We start from the raw sequence: 25637 nt of genomic DNA, 5'->3' as shown, positions 1-25637 counted from the left end.
AAGATCACTATCTTCCGATACGGGACAGATTGATAAAAACAGAGAGGAAAAAAAGTAGACTTTTAAACTGCAACAGACTAGCGAAAAAGAGGGGAAGCTCCGGCAGGAGTTGTATTAGAAAAGAGACTAAGTTTAAAGAAGTTATTAAAGAAATCGGATTATTGTTTTGAATACCTGTGGCTTTGGAGCTGTGAGAAAAAGACACCATCGCGAGACCTGCTGTGGGAAGACGGGAGACAGGAAGTGCGTAACAACAATAGAGCGGCTGGAGAGAAGCGGCCCTTGCTGGAGGGCAGGAAGAAGGGAATCGCCATCTTTGAGAGGGGAAGGGTCGCGGCTTCAGCAGAAAAGGAAGTAGGCCATATTGGATTATAAAATCATAGAGAGACCATAGAGAAAAGACGCCCGACATTTTGGACCCTTTAAAATTAATTTATGCAAGAAGACCGGGACATTTGAAATAAAAAAGGTACTAAATTTAACGCCACGGAGCTAAGGAAGAGAGCGGATTCGTGGGAGCGAGCTAAAGCAAGCCCCACGATGTCGAAGAAAGAGTGGCAATTGGCAATAGAAAACCTGGATAAAAAACTTTTGGAGGTGATTAAAGAATTTAAAGACATGAAATTGGAGCTGATCAAAGAGGTTAAACAGACAGTAAAATCGGAGCTGTCAGAAGTAAAATCGGAGCTGTCAGAAGTGAAGAAAGGTATGGAAACAATACAAAGTGAATTACAAGGGACGCAGCAGAGAGTTAAAACAGTAGAAGGAGCGATGGAGAACTTAGCAGATACGCAACAAACAGAGATGAGGTTGATGAGGGGAAGGATGGCGGTTGCGGAAAGTAGACATATGGAGAAGCAGCTCAGATTTCGCGGCCTGCCGGAAATGGAAGGAAAGACAGCGCAAGAGCAGATGACGGAGGTGTTAGCTGAATACCTGGGGAAGGAGGAGGAGGATGTTGTGGCTATCCTAGATGTGGCATATCGTGTGAACTCGAGAATTGCAACCCAGAGAAAAGTACCAAGAGACGTGATTGTACAATTTACAACAAGAAATATGAAAGAGAAGATTGTGACTAAACAGTTTCAAGATCCATTGGAGATCGATGGCAAGACAATCATTATAATGAAGGAACTACCCAGATCAGTGTTACTAGATCGGAAAAAATATAAAGCGCTAATCCAGATGCTGAAGGACATGAAAATCAGGTACAGATGGGAGCTCCCAGAGGGTTTGTCCTTCGAATTTGGAGGCGCCAAAAAGCGTATCAGATCTGAGCGGGAGATGGAGCGATTTATAAGGGACAATGAAAAAGACTTACCAACAAGATTATGAATATGGAGTGTAAAGTGTTATCTTGGAATGTAAATGGACTAAATTCACCGAATAAGAGAAAAAATATTTTTCACTGGCTACTAAAACAAAAATGTGATATTGTTTGTTTGCAAGAGACTCATATTCGAAAACAGGATGTAAAATATCTAAAACTGGGAAAATTGGGCAAAGACTTTGTAGCGGCCTCAAGTAAGAAAAAAAGAGGAGTGGTGTTGTATGTAAAAGAGGAGCTGCAACCAAAATTCATAATGAAAGATGTGGAAGCCAGATTTGTAGCAGTGGAATGTACTTGGAATTTAAAGAGAGTGTTGGTAGTCGGAATCTATGCACCCAACGGTGCAAAAGAGAGCTTCTTTGAGGATTTGAGGAAGCATTTAGATGATCTTTCATATGACCAGATAATTCTTGCTGGAGACTTCAATGGAGTGACAGATTTGGAACTGGATAAAAAGACTACAATGGCACAAAAGAAAAGAGGACTATTACCAAAGCTTTTTTTTGAGCTGATTCAACAAGAGACTCTTGAAGATGTATGGAGGAGAGAGTATCCTAAAAGCAGACAGTTTACTTTTTATTCTGCAAGGCACTCCACATTATCAAGAATTGACATGATCTGGGCCTCAAAAGATTTGGCGTTATGGACTAAAGATGTAGAAATAATGCCGATGGTAGGCTCAGATCACAACCCAATTATGTGGAAGCTGGGGAAAAGGAGGAAAAGGAAAGCATGGAGAATAAATGAGGATTTGTTACAGGAAAAAGAGAATATGGAAATATTGAGAAGAGAGACAAAGTTTTTCATACAATATAACGTGAATAAAGAAGTACCAACTGATAAAGTTTGGGATGCTTATAAGGCGGTTATAAGGGGTATACTAATGGACTTAAATGGTAGAGCAAGAAAGAAGAAAGAGGAGAAGAGACAAGAGATTGAGGAGAAAATAAAAGCTAAGGAAATACAGTTAAAAAAGAGACCAGGGAAAAAGAAATTATACCAGGAAATTAAAATATTGCAAGAACAGCTAACAGCAATGAGTAATAAAGAATTGGAGTGGAATCTCAAAAGGCTGAATCAAAAAGCATTTGAGGGTGCAAATAAACCTGGGAAGTACCTGGCATGGCAACTGAAGAAGAGAAGGGAAAAGAAAACAATAAATAAAATTTGTGAAGATGATAAAATGTATTTGGAACAGAATACCATTAGTAGAGCCTTTTATAAATTCTACGCTAAACTGTATAATAAGAAAGAAGTAAATAAAGATTCAATAGCGTCATATCTGGAGAAAATGACACTTCCAGAAATCTCGGACGCTTGGAGAAATAAACTGAACAGTGAAGTAACGGATGAGGAAATAAGTAAGGCAATACAATCTGCAAATTTAGGAAAGGCGCCAGGGCCAGACGGACTTACAGCTAAATTTTATAAGACTATGGCCAATGAGCTGGCACCATTCCTAAAGGAGGTGATCAATGGAGTTTTAAGGGATCAAAGGATTCCAGACACTTGGTCTGAAGCGAACATATCATTGATCCTAAAAGAGGGCCAAGACTTGACTAGTGTGAAAAATTACAGACCTATATCGTTACTCAACAATGATTATAAAATCTTTGCGAAGATACTGGCGGAGAGACTGAAGGGGTGGCTTTCGGAAGTTATAGAGGAGGAGCAAGCAGGCTTTCTGCCAGACAGACAAATAAGAGATAATTTAAGGACAGTGATTGATGCTATTGAATATTATGATAAGCGTTGTGATAAAGAGGTTGGTTTCTTCTTTGTTGACGCTGAAAAGGCATTTGACAACTTAAACTGGGACTTTATGTTTGCCACTATGGAAAAGCTACAATTAGGAGAAAGATTCATCAGAGCAATTAAGGAAATTTACAGAGACCAGACTGCAGCAATTGTGGTGAATGATGAATTGACCAAGAAATTGACTATAAGCAAAGGAACAAGACAAGGTTGCCCGTTGTCTCCACTGTTGTTCATTTTAGTATTGGAGATTCTGATGATACAAATACGACAAGACGAGGAAATTCGAGGAATAAAAATAAAGGACTATTCATACAAGGTCAGAGCATTTGCGGATGACATAATGTTAATTGTAGAGGACCCACTGGAGAACATGCCAAAAGTGATAGATAAGATCAAGGAGTTTGGAGACTTGGCAGGTTTCTTCATTAACAAAAAGAAGTCAAAGATACTATGCAAAAACATGACTAAGCAGAAACAACAATTGTTAATGGAAACAACGGATTGTGAAGTAACAAGTAAGGTGAAATATTTGGGAATTGAACTGACTGCAAAGAATATAGATTTGTTCAAGAATAATTATGAAAAATTGTGGATTCAGATTGAGAGAGACTTGATTAAATGGAATAGGCTCAATCTGTCATGGTTGGGTAGGATTGCAGCGGTTAAAATGAATGTGTTACCAAGAGTGATGTTTTTGCTACAGACAATACCAATCATCAGAGACTCTAAACAATTTGAAAAATGGCAGAGGAAAATATCAGATTTTGTATGGGCAGGCAAGAAGCCTCGAGTGAAAATGAAAGTTTTACAAGAGGCAAAGGAAAGAGGCGGAATGCAACTGCCCAACCTGAGACTTTACCACGATGCAATCTGCCTAGTTTGGTTGAAAGAGTGGATGACATTAAAGAACAAGAAACTATTAGCCCTAGAGGGATATAAAAAAATATTTGGATGGCATGCATACCTATGGCATGACAAAGTAAAGGTCAACTCGATGTTCCTGCACCATTTTGTACGGAGAAGTCTATACACAATCTGGAAGAAGTACAGAATTTATCTACAAGAAGGAACTCCTTGGTGGGTGGTTCCATATGAGGTGATAGACCCGAGAGCTGTTGATAACGAAAGACAATGTTTGACTTATAAAGAAATAACTAAAATAGAAGCATCTAAACTTAGAATAAAGACGCAAGAGGAACTATCACCGAATTACGACTGGTTCCAGTATAGACAGATCAGAGATTTGTATAACTCGGACTCTGTAAAGGGAGGTATACGAATAGAGAATTCGGAACTAGAGCAGACCCTTCTTAAAGAGGACAAGAAAAGAATATCCAAGGTATACCAAGTACTGTTGAAATGGTATACTGAGGATGAGACAGTTAAAACACAAATGGTGAAATGGGCTATAAATTTTAACAAAGAGATAACAATGGAGGCATGGGAATACTTGTGGAAGACTACAATGAAGACAACGACATGTACAAATATTAAAGAGAATATCTATAAAATGATTTATCGTTGGTACATGACACCAAAGAAGATTGCGCTAGGGAATTTGAACACTTCTAATAAATGCTGGAAATGTAGGAAGCATGAGGGCTCCCTCTATCATATGTGGTGGTCGTGTGAGGTAGCTAGGCAGTACTGGGGGGAAATAATAAGAGAAATGAGTGAAATTTTACAATTTCAAATAAATAAGAACCCAGAACTCCTGCTACTAAACTTGGGAATGGAGGGAATTCCAGCCCATCATAGGACGTTGATTTTTTATATGACTGCAGCAGCTAGACTTTTGTATGCGCAAAAATGGAAAGTACAAGAAGTGCCAACTATTGAAGATTGGACCTACAAATTGCTGTACATGGCAGAAATGGACAAGATGACAAGAAAACTGAGAAATCTGGACTCAGGGCAGTTTAACACAGATTGGGAGAAGCTGAAACAATATCTGGAGAAGAAATGGGAGGTGGGAGGAAAACTGTGGCAGTTTGAGAACTACTGAAGTATAATAAAATGTAGAGGGGGGTGACTTTACCGGGGGGGGGAAGAGATAAATGTGAATTTATAAGCAGTTAGATTAACAGATTGATATATATATAGATATATATTGGTTAATAAATAGAATATTGATAGAAAATAATTAAGGATAAGGATTAAATATACGGATTGAGTAATCAACAATATTTTCTTTCTTTGATAAGATTTGTATAATGCACCAAACTGAATGTATAGACGAGTCAAATTGATTGACTATGTGACGAGAGTTATATAGAATTACCATAAAAAGATAGAATGAGTAATACATAGAGAATAAGTCAAATTGTTTGATTTAAATGTGTAAGATTTTTATGGTTTATGATATATAGGTTTATGATATATAGAAATATTCAAAATTGGAAAATGGGATAAATTGTTTATCCAAGATGGAAACAAAGACTTACAGTTTGGGTATACAATAAGAAAATTAGTTAAGGATGTACTGCTTAGTATAATGGAGAATATGTATTTGTTTTAGATAGAGAAATTTAATAGAAGTAAGGGAAAAGGGACAAAGGGTTGGAAAACTGTTGGAAGTCAACAAAAGGGGGGGAAAGGGAGGGGGTTAGAAATGAAAAATTTGGGGAAAATTGAATGTAAATGTAAAAATAACGGATTCTAACCCAATAAAAATTTTTTCAAAAAAAAAAAAGAAAGTGCATAGAAACTTATACAAAATATAAAATACTAAATCTGAACTACAACAGAAAAGTATATTCATAATATGCAGCAACACAACTAACTTATGGAACGTTTCTCCTCTCCCTCTCCTTATTTACTTATACCTATAATTTCATATCAACAATCTTTAATCTGTCATCTATTTCATATTTTATGTCTCAATCACCAACCAAAAGGGAGACTGCAATGAAGATATCAGAAGAAGATTGAGACTCGGAAGAGCAGTTGTGTGAGGGAGCTAGAAAAGATCCTTAAAGATTAAGATCTCTCTCTGGGAACCAAGATCAAGATAATCCAAACTATGGTATTCCCCATTACTATGTATGGATGTGAGAGCTGGACAATGAAGAAAGCTGACAGGAAGAAAATTGATTCATTTGAAATGTGGTGCTGGAGGAGAGTTTTGCAGACTCCATGGACAGTCAAAAAGACAAATAAGTGGGCACTAGATCAAATGAAGCCTGAATCTTCCCTAGAAGCTCAAATGACAAAACTGAGGCTATCGTACTTTGGTCACATCATGAGAAGACAAGATTTTCCAGAAAAGTCAATAATGCTAGGAAAAGTGGAAGGCAGTAGGAAAAGAGAACGACCTAAAACAAGATGGCTTGGCTCAATAAAAGAAGCCACGTTCTTCAGTTTGCAGGATCTCAGCAAGTCTGTTAATGAGAGGATGTTTTGGAGGTCTTTCATTCATAGGGTCACCATAGGTCAGAGGTGACTTGACGGCACATAACACACACATGCTCAACACTTTTAAGGTCTCTATATTATAATTAATCTATTTTCATTAGTTTTTGCAGACTTTCTGGGCTGTATGGCTGTTGTCTTGGAGACCACGGCCATACAGCCTGGAAAATCTACAACTAACATTCTCCGGCTGTGAAAGCCTTCGACAATAAATCTATTTTCATATTAACTGCTCCCTCTGGTTTCTCTTCAGTTCGCGTAAATCTTTCGCCCCTATTATCTTCTAAGTAGTTGCATTCTGCTTCTCCCACCAGACTAAAGCTTCCTTATACCCCAGTCCTTTTTCTTGGGCTTGTGAGGCCACTGTCCAAAGCATTTACTGCTGTAAAACCAGGGTGCAGAGAGGGGCCTTGTATGTGCATAGACTGTTCCAGACTTTCGTTAAATGCACACAGCTTGTGAGTGTGGGCAGCATCACCTCTCCTGCCCTGTGGACAGTCCGGCATTCTGAGGTGGAAGTCTGAAAAGGGTTTAGGATAATGGATATTAGGGACGATCACTTTGAATATTTATTTATTTAGAGAGTATGTATTTTCAGAACCTGTTTGAGGCAGTTCACAACAATAAAAACACAGAAGCACAGAAATATGGAACTGTAAGGATTAGGGTTAGGGACGAGGCAGGAAATTCAGAGCTGCCCCCCTGCCAGTGCCCAAAAGAAGGCAAAAAAAACCCCTCCAGGATCCCTGGACAAGCCGGTCTGCAGGAAAATTCCTTCTGGACCCCAAAGTGGCAATCAGCATTGCCCTGGGCACCTTCGAAAGGACAAGAGCCAAGCACTGGTGCACCCCTTCCTGCCCTTCCTCTCAGGATCTACCAATTTCAGACCAAGTCATAGAATCAGCGTTGCTGACAGATGGCCATCTAGCATCTGCTTAAAACCTCCACAGAAGGAGATTCCACCACCTCCCACCACATGACAAGCAAATAAAGACAGGTCAGTAAAAACATGCTGAGGTTTAAAAGCCACATAAAACAAACAGAGTAGTCTACAATGATATATATTTTTAAAAGTCCTCGGTAGAGGTAGGTACAGAATGAGAAAAACCCACGGGCTGTGGGTCCATGGTCCGTGGCATTTCATGGACCACATACCATGAACTTTTCACAGTCCAGCCTGGTTCACGAACCAACCGGTTTGTCGGTCCAGGCCGGAGCTGGAGCACTCTACCCCCCCACACACACTACAGCTGACTGGTGGGCCACCAGTCAGCTGGAGCAAGGAGGGATTTAAATGTTAAAACGCTCCCAGCACCACTTTCCAGTGGCACTGAGTGGCTTTAACGGACCACGGGCCAACAGACCGGTGAAGTCTGTGGGTCCATAGAAAATGGGCATCCCACAACCCGCCAGTTCATGAACACTGAATCAGCTGGTCCATGCAAAATTCTGGTCTGTTTTCCAGTCTGTGCCTGCCTCTAGTCCTCAGATTCAAAGTAGACTAAAAAAGATAAAGCACCTTACTTAAAAGCCTAAATAAAAGAGAAATGTTTTGGTCTGGCATCCAAAGGAAAGTAATATAGGTGCCAGGCAACAGGGCTGGATCTAGGGTTGCCGGCGTGATGACATCATTTCAGTGATGTCATCACACAGGGCAGAGTAGCGGAGGCAGCGTGCGGGGCTGGGAAGCTGCCCGCTCCATTCGCCTGCCCCGCAGGACAGGGGGCGGCTGACTGCCCCCTGTCCTGCGGGGCAGGCGAATGGCGTGGGCAGCCGTGCTGCCTTTTGCCTACCCTGCAGGAGAGGGGGCGTCCGGCTGCCCCCTGTCCTGCAGGGCAGGCAAAAGGCAGCGCGGGGGGCTGGGAGGCTGCCCATGCTGCTGCCCGTGTGCTTCCAGCAGCTGGCAGCTGCTCCCGGCACCCCCTCTCTGGCAGCGCTGGGGACAGACTACCCCCCCTGCCCCCCTCGATCTGGCCCTGCCAGGCAAGCTACAATGGGAAGGCCATCTCAATGGTGAGGTGCCACCACTGGAAATGCCTTGTCTCTAGATGCCACCTGCATGGCATCTGCAGGAGGCGGCACAGAGAGAAGAGCTTGGGAGGTAAATCTTAACTGGTAGGCTGGACACTGTGGGAGGAGATAGTCCTTCAAGTATCCCAGCCAGAGTTGCCAACTTCAGTTTGGGAAATTCCTAGAGATTTGGGGGTGTAATCTGGGGAGGACAGAGTTTGGGGAGGGGATGGACCTGTACACCATGTGCTGCTTACCGTGCAAACTCAATCCCAAATGCGGTTCGGGTTTCCGTGCCTCCCCTCTGCTCGATATGGCTTGCAGCGGCCACCACGTCTTTCACAGACCTGTAGTCGTTCAAGTGAAACTCATGCACTACGTTCTCCCCATATTGCACAACTCCAACCTAGGTTACAAAAAACAAACTGTTTAGCGGGGAAAGCGTCTTTTACAAGCCAGCCCCATCTGGATGAAGAAAAAAGGCCAAATTGTCACGGCAAGGGACAAGCCAGGTTCTAGCACTGTGAAACAAGATAACTCTGTCCACTATGCTATCGGTGACCTCTGGCTCCAAGAGGGACACACTGCAGTAGTCACAGCCTAGGGAGCAGTCCAGATGTGTTCAAATTGACTCTCTTGGCCTGCCTTTGAAACAGAAAGATTATTCCTGGGGGGTGGAGCATAGTGCGCTGGCAAGAGAGAAAGACTTCGCAGCACATCATCCAGGGAAAGCTGTCCAACGAGGCAGAGAGATGTGCTGAAAGGAGAGAAATCCCCCACGTTTTCTCACCTGTATTTGGCCTGGACCGATATAAAACTTCTTCAAGATGTTTATCAGGAAATGCTGGACTTCCACCCAAGGATAGATGCTGTTGGATCCGTCCAGCACGATAATTATATCCATGTACGTCTGGCATCCTGTGACAGGACGGGCAAGAGATCATTGCGAGATCTTGGCTACTTGTGGGAAGTAGAGGAGACCTGCCAAGTTCCACCCTCCGACTGGAAGAGTTGAAGGGCAGTCTGACTCCTAAGGTTGTTGCCAATCTCTAGACAGAGTCTGGAGCACTCCAGAAATTATAGCCAATTTCCATAGATCCAGAGGAATTAGCCATGTTAGTCTGTAATTGCAAAATAATCAAGAGTCCAGTAGCACCTTTAAGACTAACCAACTTTATTGTAGCATAAGCTTTCAAGAACCACAGCTCTCTTCATCAGATGCATCGTCAGCTTTCGAGAACCACAGCTCTCTTCATCAGATGCATCTGATGAAGAGAGCTGTGGGTTCTCGAAAGCTGATGCTACAATAAAGTTGTTTAGTCTTAAAGGTGCTACTGGACTCTTGACTATTTAGCCAATTTCTATTTTCCAGACTACTGGAATCTGTCCTTTGGGATAAATAGAAGATTTAGAGGGCAGACTTTACAGCATCACAACCTTATCAAGGCCTTCTCATACTCCACCTTCCCAGGCAAAGCCTCCAAATGTCCAAAAATTTCCGAAGCCAGAGTTGGCAACTTGATTCTCTCCTCTCCCAATCCTTCAAATGTTGCCTTCATTGAGACTGAGGGCCAAGCTACAAGTGACGAATGACACCTGAACGGCAAGTGTATTTCTCCCTGTTCACTTGCCCTCCACTCAATCCACTTGCCATTCAAGTGTCATTCGTCATGTGTAGCTTGGCCCTATCTATATCTGTATTGCAGACTTTAAAAACCATTCTAAAGTCATCCATTCCTCCTCCTGCAGGAGCTCTGGAAGAAGCTCGGCTTTATTAACAGGAAATGTGCAGCTCAGCAACTGCCCCAACGTGGATGCTGGCCCCGTTCTCTGCCCTGGACCCCGCTGCCTGCCCTGCCTCCTAAGTGGCACAGGCTGTGCTTCTCGGAAGGCAGAGCTGCCACCACTGTCAGCAAGGGACTGGCACATGGACTGGCCACATTCAATGTGGCTGGGCTGGAATGAGCAGAGCAAGAGTGAGCTTGGACGGCTCGCTGCAGCTGTGGCCGTGGGCCCAGCTGGCTTCTTTATGGAGCAAAATAAAATCCAAAACCCAATATCACCCGAAAGGCTGTCAACAATCATTTCAATACGAGCTTTCATGAGCCACAGTTTGCTTCTTCAGATAGATACGCGAAGAGAAAATCATTCTGGGAAATCTTACGGGGCCAGTCACGGGATAGGGGGACATTGGTAAGTCTGAAAATTGACTGATATCGGCAGGAGAATATCAGTTGACCTTCAAGCTATCTGCTTATCTGTTTGAGCTGGCTCTGACTTCTCTCTCCATCCATTACGTGTGACTGCTAATTCTGTTGATTTAGGACAGGATTCACACCTAACCTTTTGACATCAAATCATCCCCTTTCCCCTTTCATTGCGAATTTACACTTGAAAGATGCATGAAGTTCACACCAAGCCTTGGCGCCTTCTCCCCCCATTAGGTAAAGGGGCAAGCACCGAGTCATTACTGACCCATGGGGGGGACATCGCATCACGACGTTTTCTTGGCAGACTTTTTACGGGGTGGTTTGCCATTGCCTTCCCCAGTCATCTACCCTTTATCCCCAGGAAACTGGGTACTCATTTCACCGACCTCGGAAAGATGGAAGGCTGAGTCAACCTTGAGCCGGCTACCTAAACCCGGCTTCCGCCGGGATCGAACTCAGGTCGTGAGCAGAGCGTGGACTCTCCCCCCATTAACCTTCCCCATAAGATTTCCCAGTCCAGTTTTCTCTTCGTGTATCTGTCTAAAGCAGTGAGCACTGACTCACAGTAGCTCAGGCTGGAATAAATAATCTCAGTGTTTAAGGCACCACTGGACTTTTATTTTTCTACACTGTGACAGACTAACACAGCATTCTTCCTTGAGGACAAACACCAGTGGAAAAGAGCTACTAGCTAGGGTTGCCAGCCTCCAGGTGGGACCTGGAGATCTCCTGGAACTGCAACTGATCTCTAGACTACAGAGATCAGGTTCCCTGGAGGAAATGGCAGAGTGGACTCTGCAGTATCACATCCCTCCTGAACTTTTTCTCCATCTCAAAATCTACCCTTGCTAATCTTCTCCCCCAAATCCAGGAATTTCCCAACCTAGAATTCACATCCCTAAGCTACACACACACCCTGAGAAAGGTGAAGGCAACTGAAGCATGCTGTAAGTGTCTCTACGCATTAATAGGTACCTACGGATGCTCAAAGTGCAGGATTGTATGTGTAGTTCTCAATTCATGTGAGGCAGTTTTTGCTTGGCACATGTGAATGCTGCTTTCACGGGAGCTCCCTTTGTGTGACTGCATCTGCAATTGATTCTGGAGGGCAAAGCGCCAATTCTGCTCTGTTTTTGCTGCAAGAACAAGTACTGTAGGCTCCTTTGAATCGTCAATTGGCATTTCTCTAAGGTGTGAGAAAGTGTTAAGATCTGCATTTGAATGAACTGATGTGGAGAAACTGGGATACCTTTAGCAGCTGATATCCAACGCGTGAATGAATTCACATGGAGCAAATTGAAGTGAGACTGTGTGAGCGAGTGCATGGAAAATTGGAGGGGGGGGGACACACGTGAAATGAGGTTAATTTGAGCATCACTGGGCACTTAGTAACATGTAGAGAGACTGTGTGTGAGAGAGTGAACATGCTGCAGAGAGTGGTAGGGAATCGAACATGATTTTTCTGTTCAAGAATCCAGCCCATCTGTTTCTGCGGCTCCTTTTATTTTGTTTCCCTAACTGAAGCAGGAAGACACAGATCAAAAGCACAGCTTTCTGTTATTGCTGCTGTCTGGAAGGTGAAAGTGTTTCTGCTTTCCTGCCGCCTTCACTTGAGAAGGCCTCCCACCCACGTTGACAGGCAGGGGGGCTCCCTCTCCTCCTGCCTTTCACACAATGGGGGTCTGATTTTCCCCAAGTGGGACTGAAATGATCAGAGCCCCAACGTTCCCTCGGACTTCCATTGTAAGGCTCAGAGCATGCAAGCGAGCAAGCAAGCGAGGGCTGATGAACAGACTGTTTCTCATACGCTGGAGTGCCGGAGCCACCGTCTTGGAGAATCTGAAGTTGGAGTTCACCCTGGAGCACATTCCTGTGGTGTAGTAAGAACTTCCGCACTCGTGAGACCAGAGAGGGCTGCAGGCCTGTGTGCAGGGGAGGAAAAATGGGAGAAAGTGGGATGTCGGGGTAAGTTTTAGGAGTGCCGCTGCAACTGTCGCCTGGGACCTTTATCTTTCGAGCACGCCAGAAGCCTCTTTGAGACGCTTTATCCAGAAACCAACACGCACCAGAATGGTACAGAATGGCTTCCTTGTTTGCTTCTTGCATAGAAACTTTTCCTCTCTTGGGACAAAGCTGAATCATCATCATCATCTTCACATTTGATTTATATACCACCCTTCAGGATTACTTAACACCCACTCAGAGCGGTTTACAAAGTATGTCATTATTATCCCCACAACAAAACACCCTGTGAGGTGGGTGGGGCTGAGAGGGCTCTGAAAGAGCTGTGATTAGCCCACGGTCACCCAGCTGGCTTCAAGTGGAGGAGTGGGGAATCAAACCTGGCTCTCCAGATTAGAGTCCTGCCGCTCTTAACCACTACACCAAACTGGCTCTCTACACCAAACTGGCATAAGTTGCATTAATGGGACAGCAAGGCAAGAGAAGTCATTATGAAGGAGAAAGATGAAGTCACCTATGGACCTCTGACTGGCCACTAGTGGGTGCTGTTCCAGAAGTGGGTCACCCTCTACTCTTTTAAGTAGGTTGCACCAAAACTACTTTTTAAAGAGCAGGGTGCTGTCTTTAAGAGGAGGTGAAAGACAGAACAAGGAAAGAGAAGAGGTGGGACGATTCCCTTCCGCAACCAGCTACAGGTGCGACTGAAATGAGGATTCCACACAGCACTTCTTATAGTACTTTATTCCTCACAAAATCTCTCAGTACTGTAAGATCTTACACAGAAGTAGGCCCTGAGCAGCAAAGGCCCTCCTTTCCGCTACTACTGCCCCTTTAATTGTGTTACTGCCCAAATTCTTGTGACTTTACAGTTTCTACATTTCCATGTTTAATTAGTTACTTCCTGTACATTTTCAGTCCCAGCACCCTAGCACTGTTGCACTTTCTTGGAAGGGTGGGGGACATCTTTAATTACTGCTTTTCTTTATGAATGCAAAAGGATTCTTCCATTTATATTTTAAACGGTTACAATTGCTCAATTACAAAATGACTATAATAAAAGTAAAATAAAATGAGCAGCTGAAGAAAAAAAGCCATATTTAAGTGTCCAGAATGGCTTCAATAAACTTACTTATTTCAGTGGGCTTAGATTGGAATATCATATGATTTCACTGTAAGTCATCTCCCCTCTACTCAGGGAAAAGGAAATGATAAAGGGATGCCACATACCAGCACCATGAAGGAATACAATATCATAGTGATTAACTAGGCTAAGAACAGGAAGCATCAGAAGTAAAGAGGGGAAAAAATAAAAGGAAAATAGTTTTGAGTAGTAGTTTTTCATTCTACACATGGGTGGTGAAACATTGCAATTTGCATTGTAGATTTAAAAAACCACCACAAATCATATCTGAATGTAGTTGGAACGACAACACAGAAAACGCTGGAATGCAACAGATGAACAATTGTATTATCTAGATTCTCCATAAAAATGGAGTTGAGTGAATGATTTTTGTTTCATGCAGAGTTTCTACTGAGGAAGCAACCAGAAAAAACAAGAGAAAGAAGACAGAGGATAATAGATACAGTCAAACGTTCAAAAGAAGGGCCCATATTGCAGGATTTAGATTAAAAGTGCATCTACTCTCAGGTCTGAAGTCTGCCCAGCAGAAAGAGAACAAAAAATGCTTACATGGAAAGGGGCTAGGGATTATGCAAACATATGGCTTACCAGAAAGCTGTTGTCTTTGGGGTTTGTGGTCAAGCTCAGACCCAGACGCATGTTATCCTTGCGTTCTGACACATTGGAAAGAGTTACTCTTCCTTGGGGAAAGAACGTCAAAGTCAGGCGGGCAGTAAAAGGAGGCATCAGTCTTGGCATGGCACGCTTTCTAAGACCTTTACATTGCACACATTTCACACACTTGGTTTATAGGAGAAAATACTCAAACACTGTCAGGTCCCTCTTTTCCCTCCTCCATGGAATGATTACTAACTCATTGTCCTAATGGATTGTGGCTAACTGGCTGCAACACATTAGATTCCCAAACCAAATTAATACGGACTCTAGAAAGGGAATCAGCTGCTAATCAGGCAGGCCAAGATGATATTGGTCTCTTCCTATTTTGTGGGACCTCCTCAGTGAAAACAGGCCAAGCGAATTTCACTTGTACATTAAAATGTTTGAGATCTATCACAGAAAGGCAAATGGGAATTAGTTTTGGGAGAATGTTTCTTAAGAAGGCAGAAATCATCACACAAGCTTGGAGGGAAATTGGACATGGAGTTTAAAGAGAATGGGGTGTCAACGTAGCCAAGGTCTGCTGTAGCAGAGGGTGGGGGGATTGTGGGTTTGAAGAGATCGTTTTCTTTTCAAAAAATAACAGCTGGTTTTTTTCTTCTTTTTTGAGTTAGACAATTAACTCATTTAAACCAGTGACAGTGCAGCTTAATCCCTGGATATGGACTGGACATGGCAAATCAAACCTGAGACTTGAGTCTGGGGTCTGAGGCGCAGCCCCTGGATTTGCTGGGAGGAGGGGACGGGAGACAGCTGCCCTGTTGCCCCAGCAGACACCCAGGGCCAGAACCTACCTACATGGGAGGGAGAGAAAGAAGCACCCAAGCCTCAGAGGTTAGAAGGGGCAGGTGGAAGCCAGCTAGTCCCACCCTCCAGTGGGAGTCTAGGAGGCCAGGCAGGAAGAGTGGGGTCAACCCAGAGGGGGCCAGAACAGAGGGAGAGGGCCAAGGCAGTGGGGACAGCCAACCAGCTGCTAACCAAACAGAAACCTTACCAGCCAGGGAGGACAGGCAGCCACAGCAGCTCAGAGCCATGCCCCAGACTGCAGCCCAGCTAGAAGGCAATAGCCTAGTCCAGGGGATACCAGGAACAAAACAACCCCAGGTGAAGCTGCCTGAGACACTCTGTATGAGAAGCTTGGCAGTCAGCCAAGGAGACACAGCTGTGCCTGTCTCCAGCAGTCAGCCCAGCAGGAGAAGCTTGGCAGCCAGCCAAGGAGACACAGGTGTGCCAGCCCATTGCTTCCAGCTGAGCAAACATAGGTGCAGCTGCTTGAGCCAGCCAGGGCCATGGTTAGAGGGCAGGAGGAGGGCGTGGTTGACAGGTGGAGCACAGAAAGGCTGAAAGGATAAAAGGGAAGTCTATCTAGAGGGTGGAGTGGGTTGTATAGGAGGAGTAGAGTAGGAGTTGTTGGAGGTTGGATGGAGAAAATGAGTGAGCAAGGAAAGAAGGCAGCAAAGGAGGAAGGTGGACACAGGAGCAGGGCTAGGTTAAGCAGGCTTGCTGGTGGCTTGAGAGGGTGCATGGGTGATGTATACCTCCCCTCCTTCCACAAAGCGGGACCCTGCATGGTCCCTAGTGGCATCCTGGTGTGAAAGCCAGGTACCCCGGCACCCAACACAGCAGTGCCCAGGAGAAAACCTGACAACTTTTTCCAAATAGCATGTATGATCTACCAGAAAGTGACACCCCTCCCATAGTTCTGAGTTGGTTGCAACATCCCCTTCCCAATGGTGTAAGTTGACATTAACCACTAATAACATCTGCTCAAGAGAATGACTGGGAGCTAAGCTACAAGAAATGAATTACACGAGGATGCACACATGAAGGGAGTCTCGATGTTAGCCAGGAAGCTGAGTTTTAAAAGAGATCAGAAGGCTTTGCCAATTTCCCCTCTCTACAGAGCCAGGGAGATCCCTGCTCAGAAGGTTTGTTAATTTCCTCTTGGCCTCTGGAAGGCTCTGTCAGTTTCACCTCCCCTTCTAGGAGGCAAAGAGGAAATTAACAAAACCTCTGAGCAGGATCTCCCTGACTCTGTAGAGAGGTGAAATTGACAAAGACTTCCGATCTCTTTTAAAACTCAGCTTCCTGCTAACATTGTGACTCCCTGAGACATGCACGCCTGCCCTTGTGAAAGAATTAGTCATTTCCATGAGGTGCATAGAAGAGACATTCCTTGTCCATTTGGTCATGAGGCTTTACCTAGATTGAGCTTGGAACAGGTGCTGTTGGCTTCAACATTCACTGAACACTTGTAGACATCTCCAGTCTTCTGCTGTCCGTTGGTTTCATAGGGAGCTCCGACCACCAGCCTGGAAGGGAACAAAGATTTTGCCAGATCTTTTTTGGCCACTTGCAAAGACAGTACATTTCGATGCCCTGATAGTGAAGTCCGACACCAAACAGAAGTTTCGAAATGGTTTCATTCATCCTTTCTTTGTGATTCACTCTGCCTTACAAGGTATCAGCCACTTGGAAGAGTTTGTGCCATTTAGGTCTTCTGGAAGAAAACATTTTAGAGGATTTCAGGATAAAATCCTGACAGACTAAAGCAGGAGGTGGGCATAGTTCAACAGACCAGCCCACAGGAAGTTTTCATCCAGCTCTCATGCTGATGGCTACGTGCCATCAGTTAGAGGTAGGGTTGCCAACCTCCAGGTAGTTATATTAGCTAAATGGCTAAAGTGCACAGACAAATGTATAGAATAGATATCAAAGTGAACCTATATATACGCTCAGATACAATATAGCGGTGTAATATTTGCCCCCAAATCTCCAGGTATTTCCCAACCTGGAGTTGGCAACCCTAGTTAGAAGAACAGTTTCTAGCAAGATTTTCATGGAGCAATTGCCGGCCGAGGCAGCAGGAAAAGTCACCTCAAACCCTCAAAAGAGGGCATACCTAGCTGTCAGGTAGAAAAACCTCAGGTGTTGAAAGTAACCCTGGAAGTCGACCTGATGAAAGTAGAGGTGTGGGAGGGGGTGCCTGAAGATACTCTAACAAACAGTTACCTGTTATTAAATCGTATAAGAAAAAGGCGGAGAGAGAAGTTTAGGATTGGACCCTGCCCCAGATGATGATCTAGCGACCCCTATGGACTGAATGCAGGAACTGAAGGGGATGTTGGACCGGTGCCTCATTTGTCATTGTTCTCATGTAAAAATACATATTAAGTCAACACACCATCAACCCATCTAGCCCTTCTGCTGGCAAAGAGGTGCAAAATGGGAACTCTGCCGTCGAGCTTTGTCCCCTTCTCACCACCCTAGGTCTGGCTCCTGATCCAGATTCTGACATGTGCTCCATTGCACTCCTCTGTGGGAAACTCACTGCAATAAAACAGTGAGTCCATGTGGAAGCAATTTCCCAACCAAACTGTCATTAAACCAAGGGGAATTTCAGATCCAATATGGGAAGCTGGTGAAGGCTGCCAAAAACAATTTAAGTGGCCCACATCCACAGCTCTGGATCATGCTAACCATGATAAGATTTTCTAAACTAAAAAAAAAACACAACCTTGTCTCATGTATTCCCTAACTGCTGATTCACTTGTCATGTCTCAGAATGCTGTAAAGTTTTGTAGTCCCAAAGGGAAGTGGGGGATAGTTTTTTCTCTCTCTGCTCCCATCCAAAGAGAAGGAGCAGGACTAAGTTTGTTCCACAGTTCCCCACAACAGCTGGCAACCATCAGGACTCTAAACAGTGACTAATTCCTGTTTGAAACGGTGGAGGGTTTTTTTTCCAGTTCACCCAGATCGAAAGCTGGCAAGAAGCAAATGTCTTGAGACCGAACAATATCAGCCGATTAAAACAACAATCACCAAAGAGGGCAGGAAATGTTGTCTCCTGGCTGTCGTTTCTTGGAAGCAGACCCAGTCTTCACATTACATATTAATAGTGGATTAGATGAAAGGACCTTCCTGTATCTGATAAGGGCTTTGAGTCCGGAATGGGAATATATGGCGGCCAGGCCAGGATCCCCTTCTTCCATCTTCTCCTCCATCCCCAGATATAAATTGGCCAGGCAAGGAGGCCTGGATGAATCAGGAGGAAACTGGACTTGCCAGGCCAAATATGAAACCTGCAAGGCATGATGCCTCTTCTTCCTCAGGACCTGTTTTGGGTGCTTCTGGGAGATTTATGGTCAACAGTCATACGTGTGCAAAGATGTACATTATATGTGCATCCACCTGGGATGGGAGCAAACTGGGAGTTTCATACAGCCATGCTTTTGATCTGATGCCATTCTTCTCAAAATCTTTTAGACATTGCTTCCCACCCCCACTCCTGCTGGATCATACCGGGACATGCTGTAGCTATGCAGCCTTCTGGGCTTGCCAACTCCATGCTGGGAAATTCCTGGAGATTTGGAGGTGGAGCCTGGAGAAATTGGGGTTTGGGTAGGGAGCCATACAGTCCATCCTCCAAAGGAGCCATTTCCTTCAAGGGAACTGATTGGGAAATTCTTGGAGATTTGGGGGGTGGAGCATAGAAAGGGTGGGGTCTGGGGAGGGGAGGGGCCTCAGTAGAATATACTGCCATAGAGTGCACCCTCCAAAGCAGCCATTTTCTCCAGGGGAACTGACTTTAGGCACCTGGAGATCAGTTGTAATTCTGGGAGACCTCCAGCTGCCATCTGGAGGCTGGCAACCCTACTCCAGGCCCTACCTGGAGGTTCACAACACTACAGCCTTCCCTTTATCTACCTGGAGCTATTTCCTCTGCCAATATCTTTTTGAAATGTCTCACCTCCCTGTAGATAGTGGTAACTGAGAGTCTTTTGGTTCCTTTTGAGGCTGTGAGATTGGCCCATTTTTGAAGTCCTGTCCTACAAGATGGATAGTCCTACTTCATATATCTCTGTATTAGGGAATATTTTGTCTTCAGAAGCAATAGTTAGAACTGCTTCGCTATTGACAACTTGTAAGCCCAACACAGGTGTCACTTTGCTACAGTGATAACAACTGAATTAGGTACCCTAGTTGCAGATTGATAATTACACCTCCAACCAATCATGGAAGTATGAAGAGACATTTCAACAAACCAGCGGCAAGACCTAACGGGGTGAGCTCCTTGGAACAGTAGTCACTGCATTCAGACATCTGCACAAACAAATCATCACATCCACCCTGTAACTGCGAAAATATTTTCCTAGCTGCCAGGTTTCCATGAGGCCCAGTCAAAATTCAGCCTCAATGGAAAACACCATGCCATTGTCCAAAAGACAAAAGAGAAAAATGCGGCTTTCATTCATTTTAGAATTTTGCCACATTCATTCTGCCATGTCTGTTATGAGTTTTGGTTCTCTTCATAGCTCTGAGCTCAAATGAGTCATTGCTTAATGCTTTGAATGCCTTTTGAGTTATGATGCGCTTGGAACTGGGCAGAAAACATTTAGGTTTGCCGAGCAGCATTATTAAAATACTGGATGTAACCACAGACTTTTGATGGGTGTTTGGGGGCAGAGGCTCAGCCCCTGGACTTACTGGGAGGAAGGGACAGGAGACAGCGTGGAGACAGCTACCCAGCCACCCCAATGGACACCCAGGTTCAGAACCCACTAGCACCAGAGGGAGGGAAAGAAGCACCCAAGCCTCAGAGGGTTAGACGGGGCAGGTGGAAGCCAGCCTTTGGTGGGAGGCTAGGAGCCCAGGTAGGGAAAGTGAGGACAACTGGGAAGGGACTCGACCAGAGAGAGAAGGCTCAAGAAGCAGGGACAGCCAGCTAGCAGCAAGCCAGCCAGCAACCTTACCGGCAGTGAAGGAAAGGCAGCAAAGGTCTGCGCTTAAGCCTGCAGGCAGGCTAGAAGGGATTAGCCAGAACCAGGTGAGGCTAGGAGCAAAGCAACCACAGGTGGGGCTGCCTGAGGCAATCAGCAGAGAAAGCCTGGCAGCCAGCAAAGGAGGCACAGGTGTGGCTGCCTAGGACAGCCAGGGCCCTGGCTAGAGGGCTGGGGGCAGGGTAGGCAGGTGGAGCCGGGAATGGGTAAAGGTATATAAGGGAAGTTCTCCCACAGGGTGTGGTGATGAGTTAGGAGAAGGAAATGGGAGAAGGAGGATGAAGTGGGTTGTGTAGGAACTTGGTGGAGTTAGGAGAATGAGAGAGAGAAGCTGGAAGGAGGAAGAGCAAGGAAGATACAAGAGAGGAGGAAGAGCAAGCCTGGTGGCTTTAGAAGGCAAGAAGTGTGGGGAGGCAGCCGGGGCTCTGTCAGGTTGAGCAGGCCTGCAAGTGGATTGAGAGGGAGCGAGGGTGATGTATACCCCCCTCCTTCCACAGAACGAGAACCTGCATGATCCCTGAAAGTTTCCCAAGGACAAGGGCAAGTGCACTGGTGACCAGCACAGCTGTGCCCGTGGCAGATCCTGACAACAGGTATCCATTCCCTTGTGCCTTAGAGTCTCTCTCCACAAGACTTCTTACATGGGGACACTCAAGTGTCTTACTTTCTGTGTTGTCCTATATGCAAGCGTACTCTGTCTCTAGGGTTGTCAGGTCTCCCGACTCCTCTGGTGGGAGATCAGGGGCCTGGAAGTTACTGCACTGTGTTCTTGGTTTCCTGCCTGTGCATGCTCACAGTGCATGTGTGTGCTCCTGGCTTGTGAGATGATGTCACTTGCAGGAACGGATGTCATTGAGCAGGTCGAGGGGCAGTATGGGAGTGCTCCTGTGCTCACCAGGGGCCTGAATCAGCCCACTGCAGGGCGTGATTCAGTCTGAATCAGGCCCACTGTGGAGCATGAATTGGGCCACTGTGGGCATGGAGGCACATATGTGCTGCCTGGGCGTGTGTCGTGCCACCCAGGGGGCACCCCAGGAAGTGTGCCCTCTTGCTAGCCAAGTAAGTATGGGCGGGAGGAGGGTGGGAGCAGGAGATCCCACGGCCCAGGGGGAATGGTACCCCAATCTGTATCCCTAGTGGTGCGTGTGTATCCACAACAGGAGATCCAGTGTAAGATCTTTCACTTGAGCTTCCCTGTGTAAGATGTCTTGCGTAGACAGACTCTTAGAATGAAGTGCTTTGCAAGAAAGGGACAGACTATCCCTGGTGTGGCTGCTTTACTATTATTGCTTTCAAAAGAAGCTAATTCCATGCACCTCTATTATCATAAGCAGACACAACATTTTGCACCCATAGCCAATTCCTACCCCTCCAGTTTCCCACTGGTCTTTGCCACTCCATCACAACCTTTGCATTTCTCTTCAGACCTCCCGCAAAAGATCCCTTTTCCCTCTTTCACCCTCCTCTTCCCCATCCACCCCCATCCTTTCTCCTGGTTGGGAAGTGGAAGCAGACAAAAGTGGCCACTCTACAGCGGTGAATCACTGATGCTGCCTGCAGATACTTGTCACTGTGATTACACATATAGCCTACAAGTGCATGGACTAGGACTACGAGACACGTGCTCACCTCAGGGAAGATGGACATGGGCGGTAGGAACAGACATGATTATATTCACTCGCATAGACACGTGTAATTCGTCTCTTGTGGTTTGGTCCTTAGTTATGCTGGTCAATGGCCGTAATAAACACTGATCTGATCTTTAGCATGAGCAGCGTTCCATTGGTCAGGGGAATGTGTGTTTCCTCTAGACATGGGCACGAACAGCATTACAAACAGAAAAAACCCACGAACAGCCTAATCTGCTGTTCTCGAACAAGCTGTTCATGAGACCCCATTCTAAATGAACAGGTGGCCATTGCAAGCCTCCTTCGTTGCCTTCTGCAGCCATTCGTCAAGCCAGACAGTCTGGCACCTGCAATCAATCCCCTTGGCAACTGGAGGCAGGAAGGGACTGAACTCTGTCTGAACTCCTTCTGGCTTGCCTTCTGGCTTTAACCCTTCAAAGTGCTTCCAGCAGAAAGTCCCGTTTTTGCCACTGTGAAGAGAAAATGACAGCCAACAGGGAGACCCATGGATCATGCCTTTCCCGGAGTGCAATCTCTCTGAAACTTGGGGGATCTTCAGAGGACAGTGAGGACTATATCCCCTGCAAATTTGGTGGGTATTGGATATTGGGAAGGTCACTTTTGGAACCCCTCAAACTAGCTGCCAGCAGACACTGCTGTTTTTGCCAGGACAGGGCCCTTTAAACTATCAGCTGGCAGGCGGCAGGAGGGAATCCCCCCCTTGCCACCTGCCAGCTGATAGTTTAAAGGGATCTTTAAAGGGCCAGGTAAGTGGGTTTGAGGGGAGGGGGCTAAGTGGGGGTGGTGTGGGGGTTCTGGCCTCCACGAACAATGAACGACGAACATGTCTGGGAATAGTTCATGTTCATCCATGTTCGTTGTTCATGGATGGCAACGAACAATGAACAGGGTGTTCGGGTTTTTTTTCCCATTCATGCCCATGTCTAGTTTCCTCCCACTGAGAGTCAAGGTTGAGGAGTTCTGTGCCTAGACCATGATGCTATCTGTGGCTCAGAAGCCAAATTCATCTGGCTAGGACTTGAGTTCTTGCTCAGACCTACTTTTTGGAGGGGAAAAGGTGGTCTTTCTGGCCTCTGCCCCCAAGGGCACATTGGACGGATGCTGTCTTATAAAGGGTACAGCTTCTTACGGAACTTTTTGTCTTTGTAGGTAAAAAGTAAAATCAACAAAAGCACACTAGCTCCTGAATTTCATCAGCGCATTTTTGGTTTTAATCTAGGACACGAAGGTTTTCCATTCTACGCCTAATCACTGAAATAACAAAGTCAAAAGGGAAGCAGCTATACAGTTACCATTTTAAAAATAAAAAGCCTGTTTCCAAAATATATTTTGATTAATGTGAAAGACACCAAGAGAGAAGGAGGCATTTTTGGAAGGGAGAAACAAAGAATTTGTTTCTTTCTTGCAATCGGCAGAACACTTAATCTCCTGCAGAACCTATTCAGAGCCGCTAATTTATTCAAGATGGGTCTGGGCAAGGGAACAGAGTTTCATGAAAGTGAGAGGAAAGGTTTGAAGAGGCTTAGCAGGAAAACAGAGGTGTAACCTGCCGCCTAAACTGACATTGATTTGATAAAGATAAACTCTGCCCCAGAATCTAGCTCTGGATTCCTGGTGAAGTTCAAGGGAGCAAGAATTACATTTCCAAACATTATTAATCCAGTTCATCAGATTATAAAACAACACTGTCGATGGCAGAAATCGTTAGTTTTAGGGCAAGATATAGAATGAACAAAGAAGTAAAAGACAAACATCCACTAAATCGGGAGAAACTCTTTCACTAATCACTCAATGGGACAATTTTTAGAAACCCTGTAAAAACCACCGAAAGATTCTCAGCTTGGAATCGGGGCAAGTTTTCCTTTGCTAGGGAAAAAAAAAAATCCCTTCCTCACAGCCAGGCAGCTGGAGAGATTTCCTGCCAGCTTGCACCCCCCTGGCTTCAAGTGGAAACAAGAGGTGGTGATTTATGGGTTAAACCTCTCCAAAAAGGAACGGCCTCCGTTATGGCTTCCTTCCCACACGGAGCAGCATAGGAAGATAGCTGCAGTTCAAAATAGGAATACCCATGGACTGGAAAGGAGGGAACCGGGTGAGACTTCCTTTTGCTCTCCTGAAACAAGCTGGGGGGAGAAGTTGACTGGGTCCTCAAGCTCAATGGGTCACCTAACCAGTAGAGGGGTGCTGTCTTGAAGGGAGAAAGGAGAAGAGGGTGAGGTTACTTTGGGCCCTCCCCAATTGACCTTTCAGAACTGAGAGGTGCTAGCCAGTAAGGCCCTTGCCTGCTCCAGGACTGAAGGGGCAGGAAGGAAAGGGGGCTGTGGGAGGCGAGAGGGCTCCTGGGAGGGATCTCCCATATTAGACAAGCCTCTACCTGGCCCCTCTTATCCCACGGACAGTCAAAAATACAAATAACTGGGTACTAGATCAAATCAAGCCTGAATTCTCCCTAGAAGCTAAAGTGACAAGATTAAGGCTATCATACTTTGGTCACATCATGAGAAGACAAGATTCTCTGGAAAAGTCTATAATGCTAGGAAAAGCGGAGGGCAGCAGGAAAAGAGGAAGACCTAAAACGAGATGGCTGGATGGTTGTTGTGGGTTTTCCGGGCTGTATTGCCGTGGTCTTGGCATTGTAGTTCCTGATGTTTCGCCAGCAGCTGTGGCTGGCATCTTCAGAGGTGTAGCACCAAAAGACAGAGATCTCTCAGTGTCACAGTGTGGAAAAGATGTAGGTCATTTGTATCTACTCAGGAGGGGTGGGGTTGAGCTGAGTCATCCTGTCAGGAACTACAATGCCAAGACCACGGCAATACAGCCCGGAAAACCCACAACAACCATCGTTCTCCGGCCGTGAAAGCCTTCGACAATACATCGAGATGGCTGGACTCAATAAAAGAAGCCACGTCCTCCAGTTTGCAGGATCTGAGCAAGTCTGTTAATGATAGGATGTTTTGGAGGTCTTTCTGTTGGGAATTAGCAAGTGTTTACATTCAGTCATAAAAGAGTTAAACTGTGTTAATTAGTTAGTAAACCTATTTGCGTGGAACCACTTAGGCTTTGAGTGAGGATTCCCGCCATAGAAAGGGGAGTCTCTATTCTTAACGAAGTAGAATTAGGATTCTCTATTGGGCAACCAGTTTATTGGGGAGGGGAGGGGGGAATTAAGTAGAAAGATATATTGAAGTGTTATTGCTCTTTGTTCAGTCTATCAATCTTCTTCAGTCTCCAGTCTTCTTCAGCCAGTCTCTCTAGCTAGCAAAGATGTAGCCTAGTTAGGCAATACTTATTTTATTTCAATGTAACCTTTTATCCTTTATGAAGTAAACTATTTTACAGAGCTAAACTGGAGTGTGTTCTCATTATATCCAATGCACTTATCTGCTACTCTGCTAACCAAAATTGAAAATATCCCTACACTTTCCTTCATAGGGTTGCCATAGGTCAGAGGTGACTTGATGGCACATAACACACACACTCTAGTTCAGAGTTCAAATCCCCACACTGCAATGGAAGCTTGCTGGGTGACCGTGGGCTGGTCACACACGCTGATCCTAACCTACCTCACAGGGTTGTTGTGAAGATAAAACAGAGGAAAAGAGAACTATGTAAGCTATTTAGGGTCCCTATTGGGTAGAAAGGTGGGGTAGAAATGTATGTATGTATAAAGTACATATGTGCACTTATGTCAGTACTTGGCTGACACAGGTATAGTTAATCACAAGACAA

General features: G+C 45.1%; 1 protein-coding gene across 1 annotated transcript in view; it reads right to left on the bottom strand.

Annotated features, from left to right (window-relative positions):
• Nucleotides 1–25637, bottom strand: part of ITGA11 (integrin subunit alpha 11) — a 133022-nt gene that overhangs the window by 66185 nt on the left and 41200 nt on the right. The window contains exons 3-7 of the mRNA XM_055002535.1: nucleotides 16682–16791; nucleotides 14411–14502; nucleotides 12527–12641; nucleotides 9300–9427; nucleotides 8767–8915 (exon numbers count right to left, since the gene is read on the bottom strand). Coding sequence (XP_054858510.1) covers nucleotides 8767–8915; nucleotides 9300–9427; nucleotides 12527–12641; nucleotides 14411–14502; nucleotides 16682–16791 — 594 coding nt within the window. The remainder of the gene's footprint in view (nucleotides 1–8766; nucleotides 8916–9299; nucleotides 9428–12526; nucleotides 12642–14410; nucleotides 14503–16681; nucleotides 16792–25637) is intronic.

Source organism: Eublepharis macularius, chromosome 18 (genome assembly GCF_028583425.1).
Source record: "Eublepharis macularius isolate TG4126 chromosome 18, MPM_Emac_v1.0, whole genome shotgun sequence".
NCBI classification, from domain to species: domain Eukaryota; kingdom Metazoa; phylum Chordata; class Lepidosauria; order Squamata; family Eublepharidae; genus Eublepharis; species Eublepharis macularius.
The sequence above is the reverse complement of the archived record's forward strand: the minus strand, read 5'-3'. Positions and strand labels throughout refer to the sequence as shown.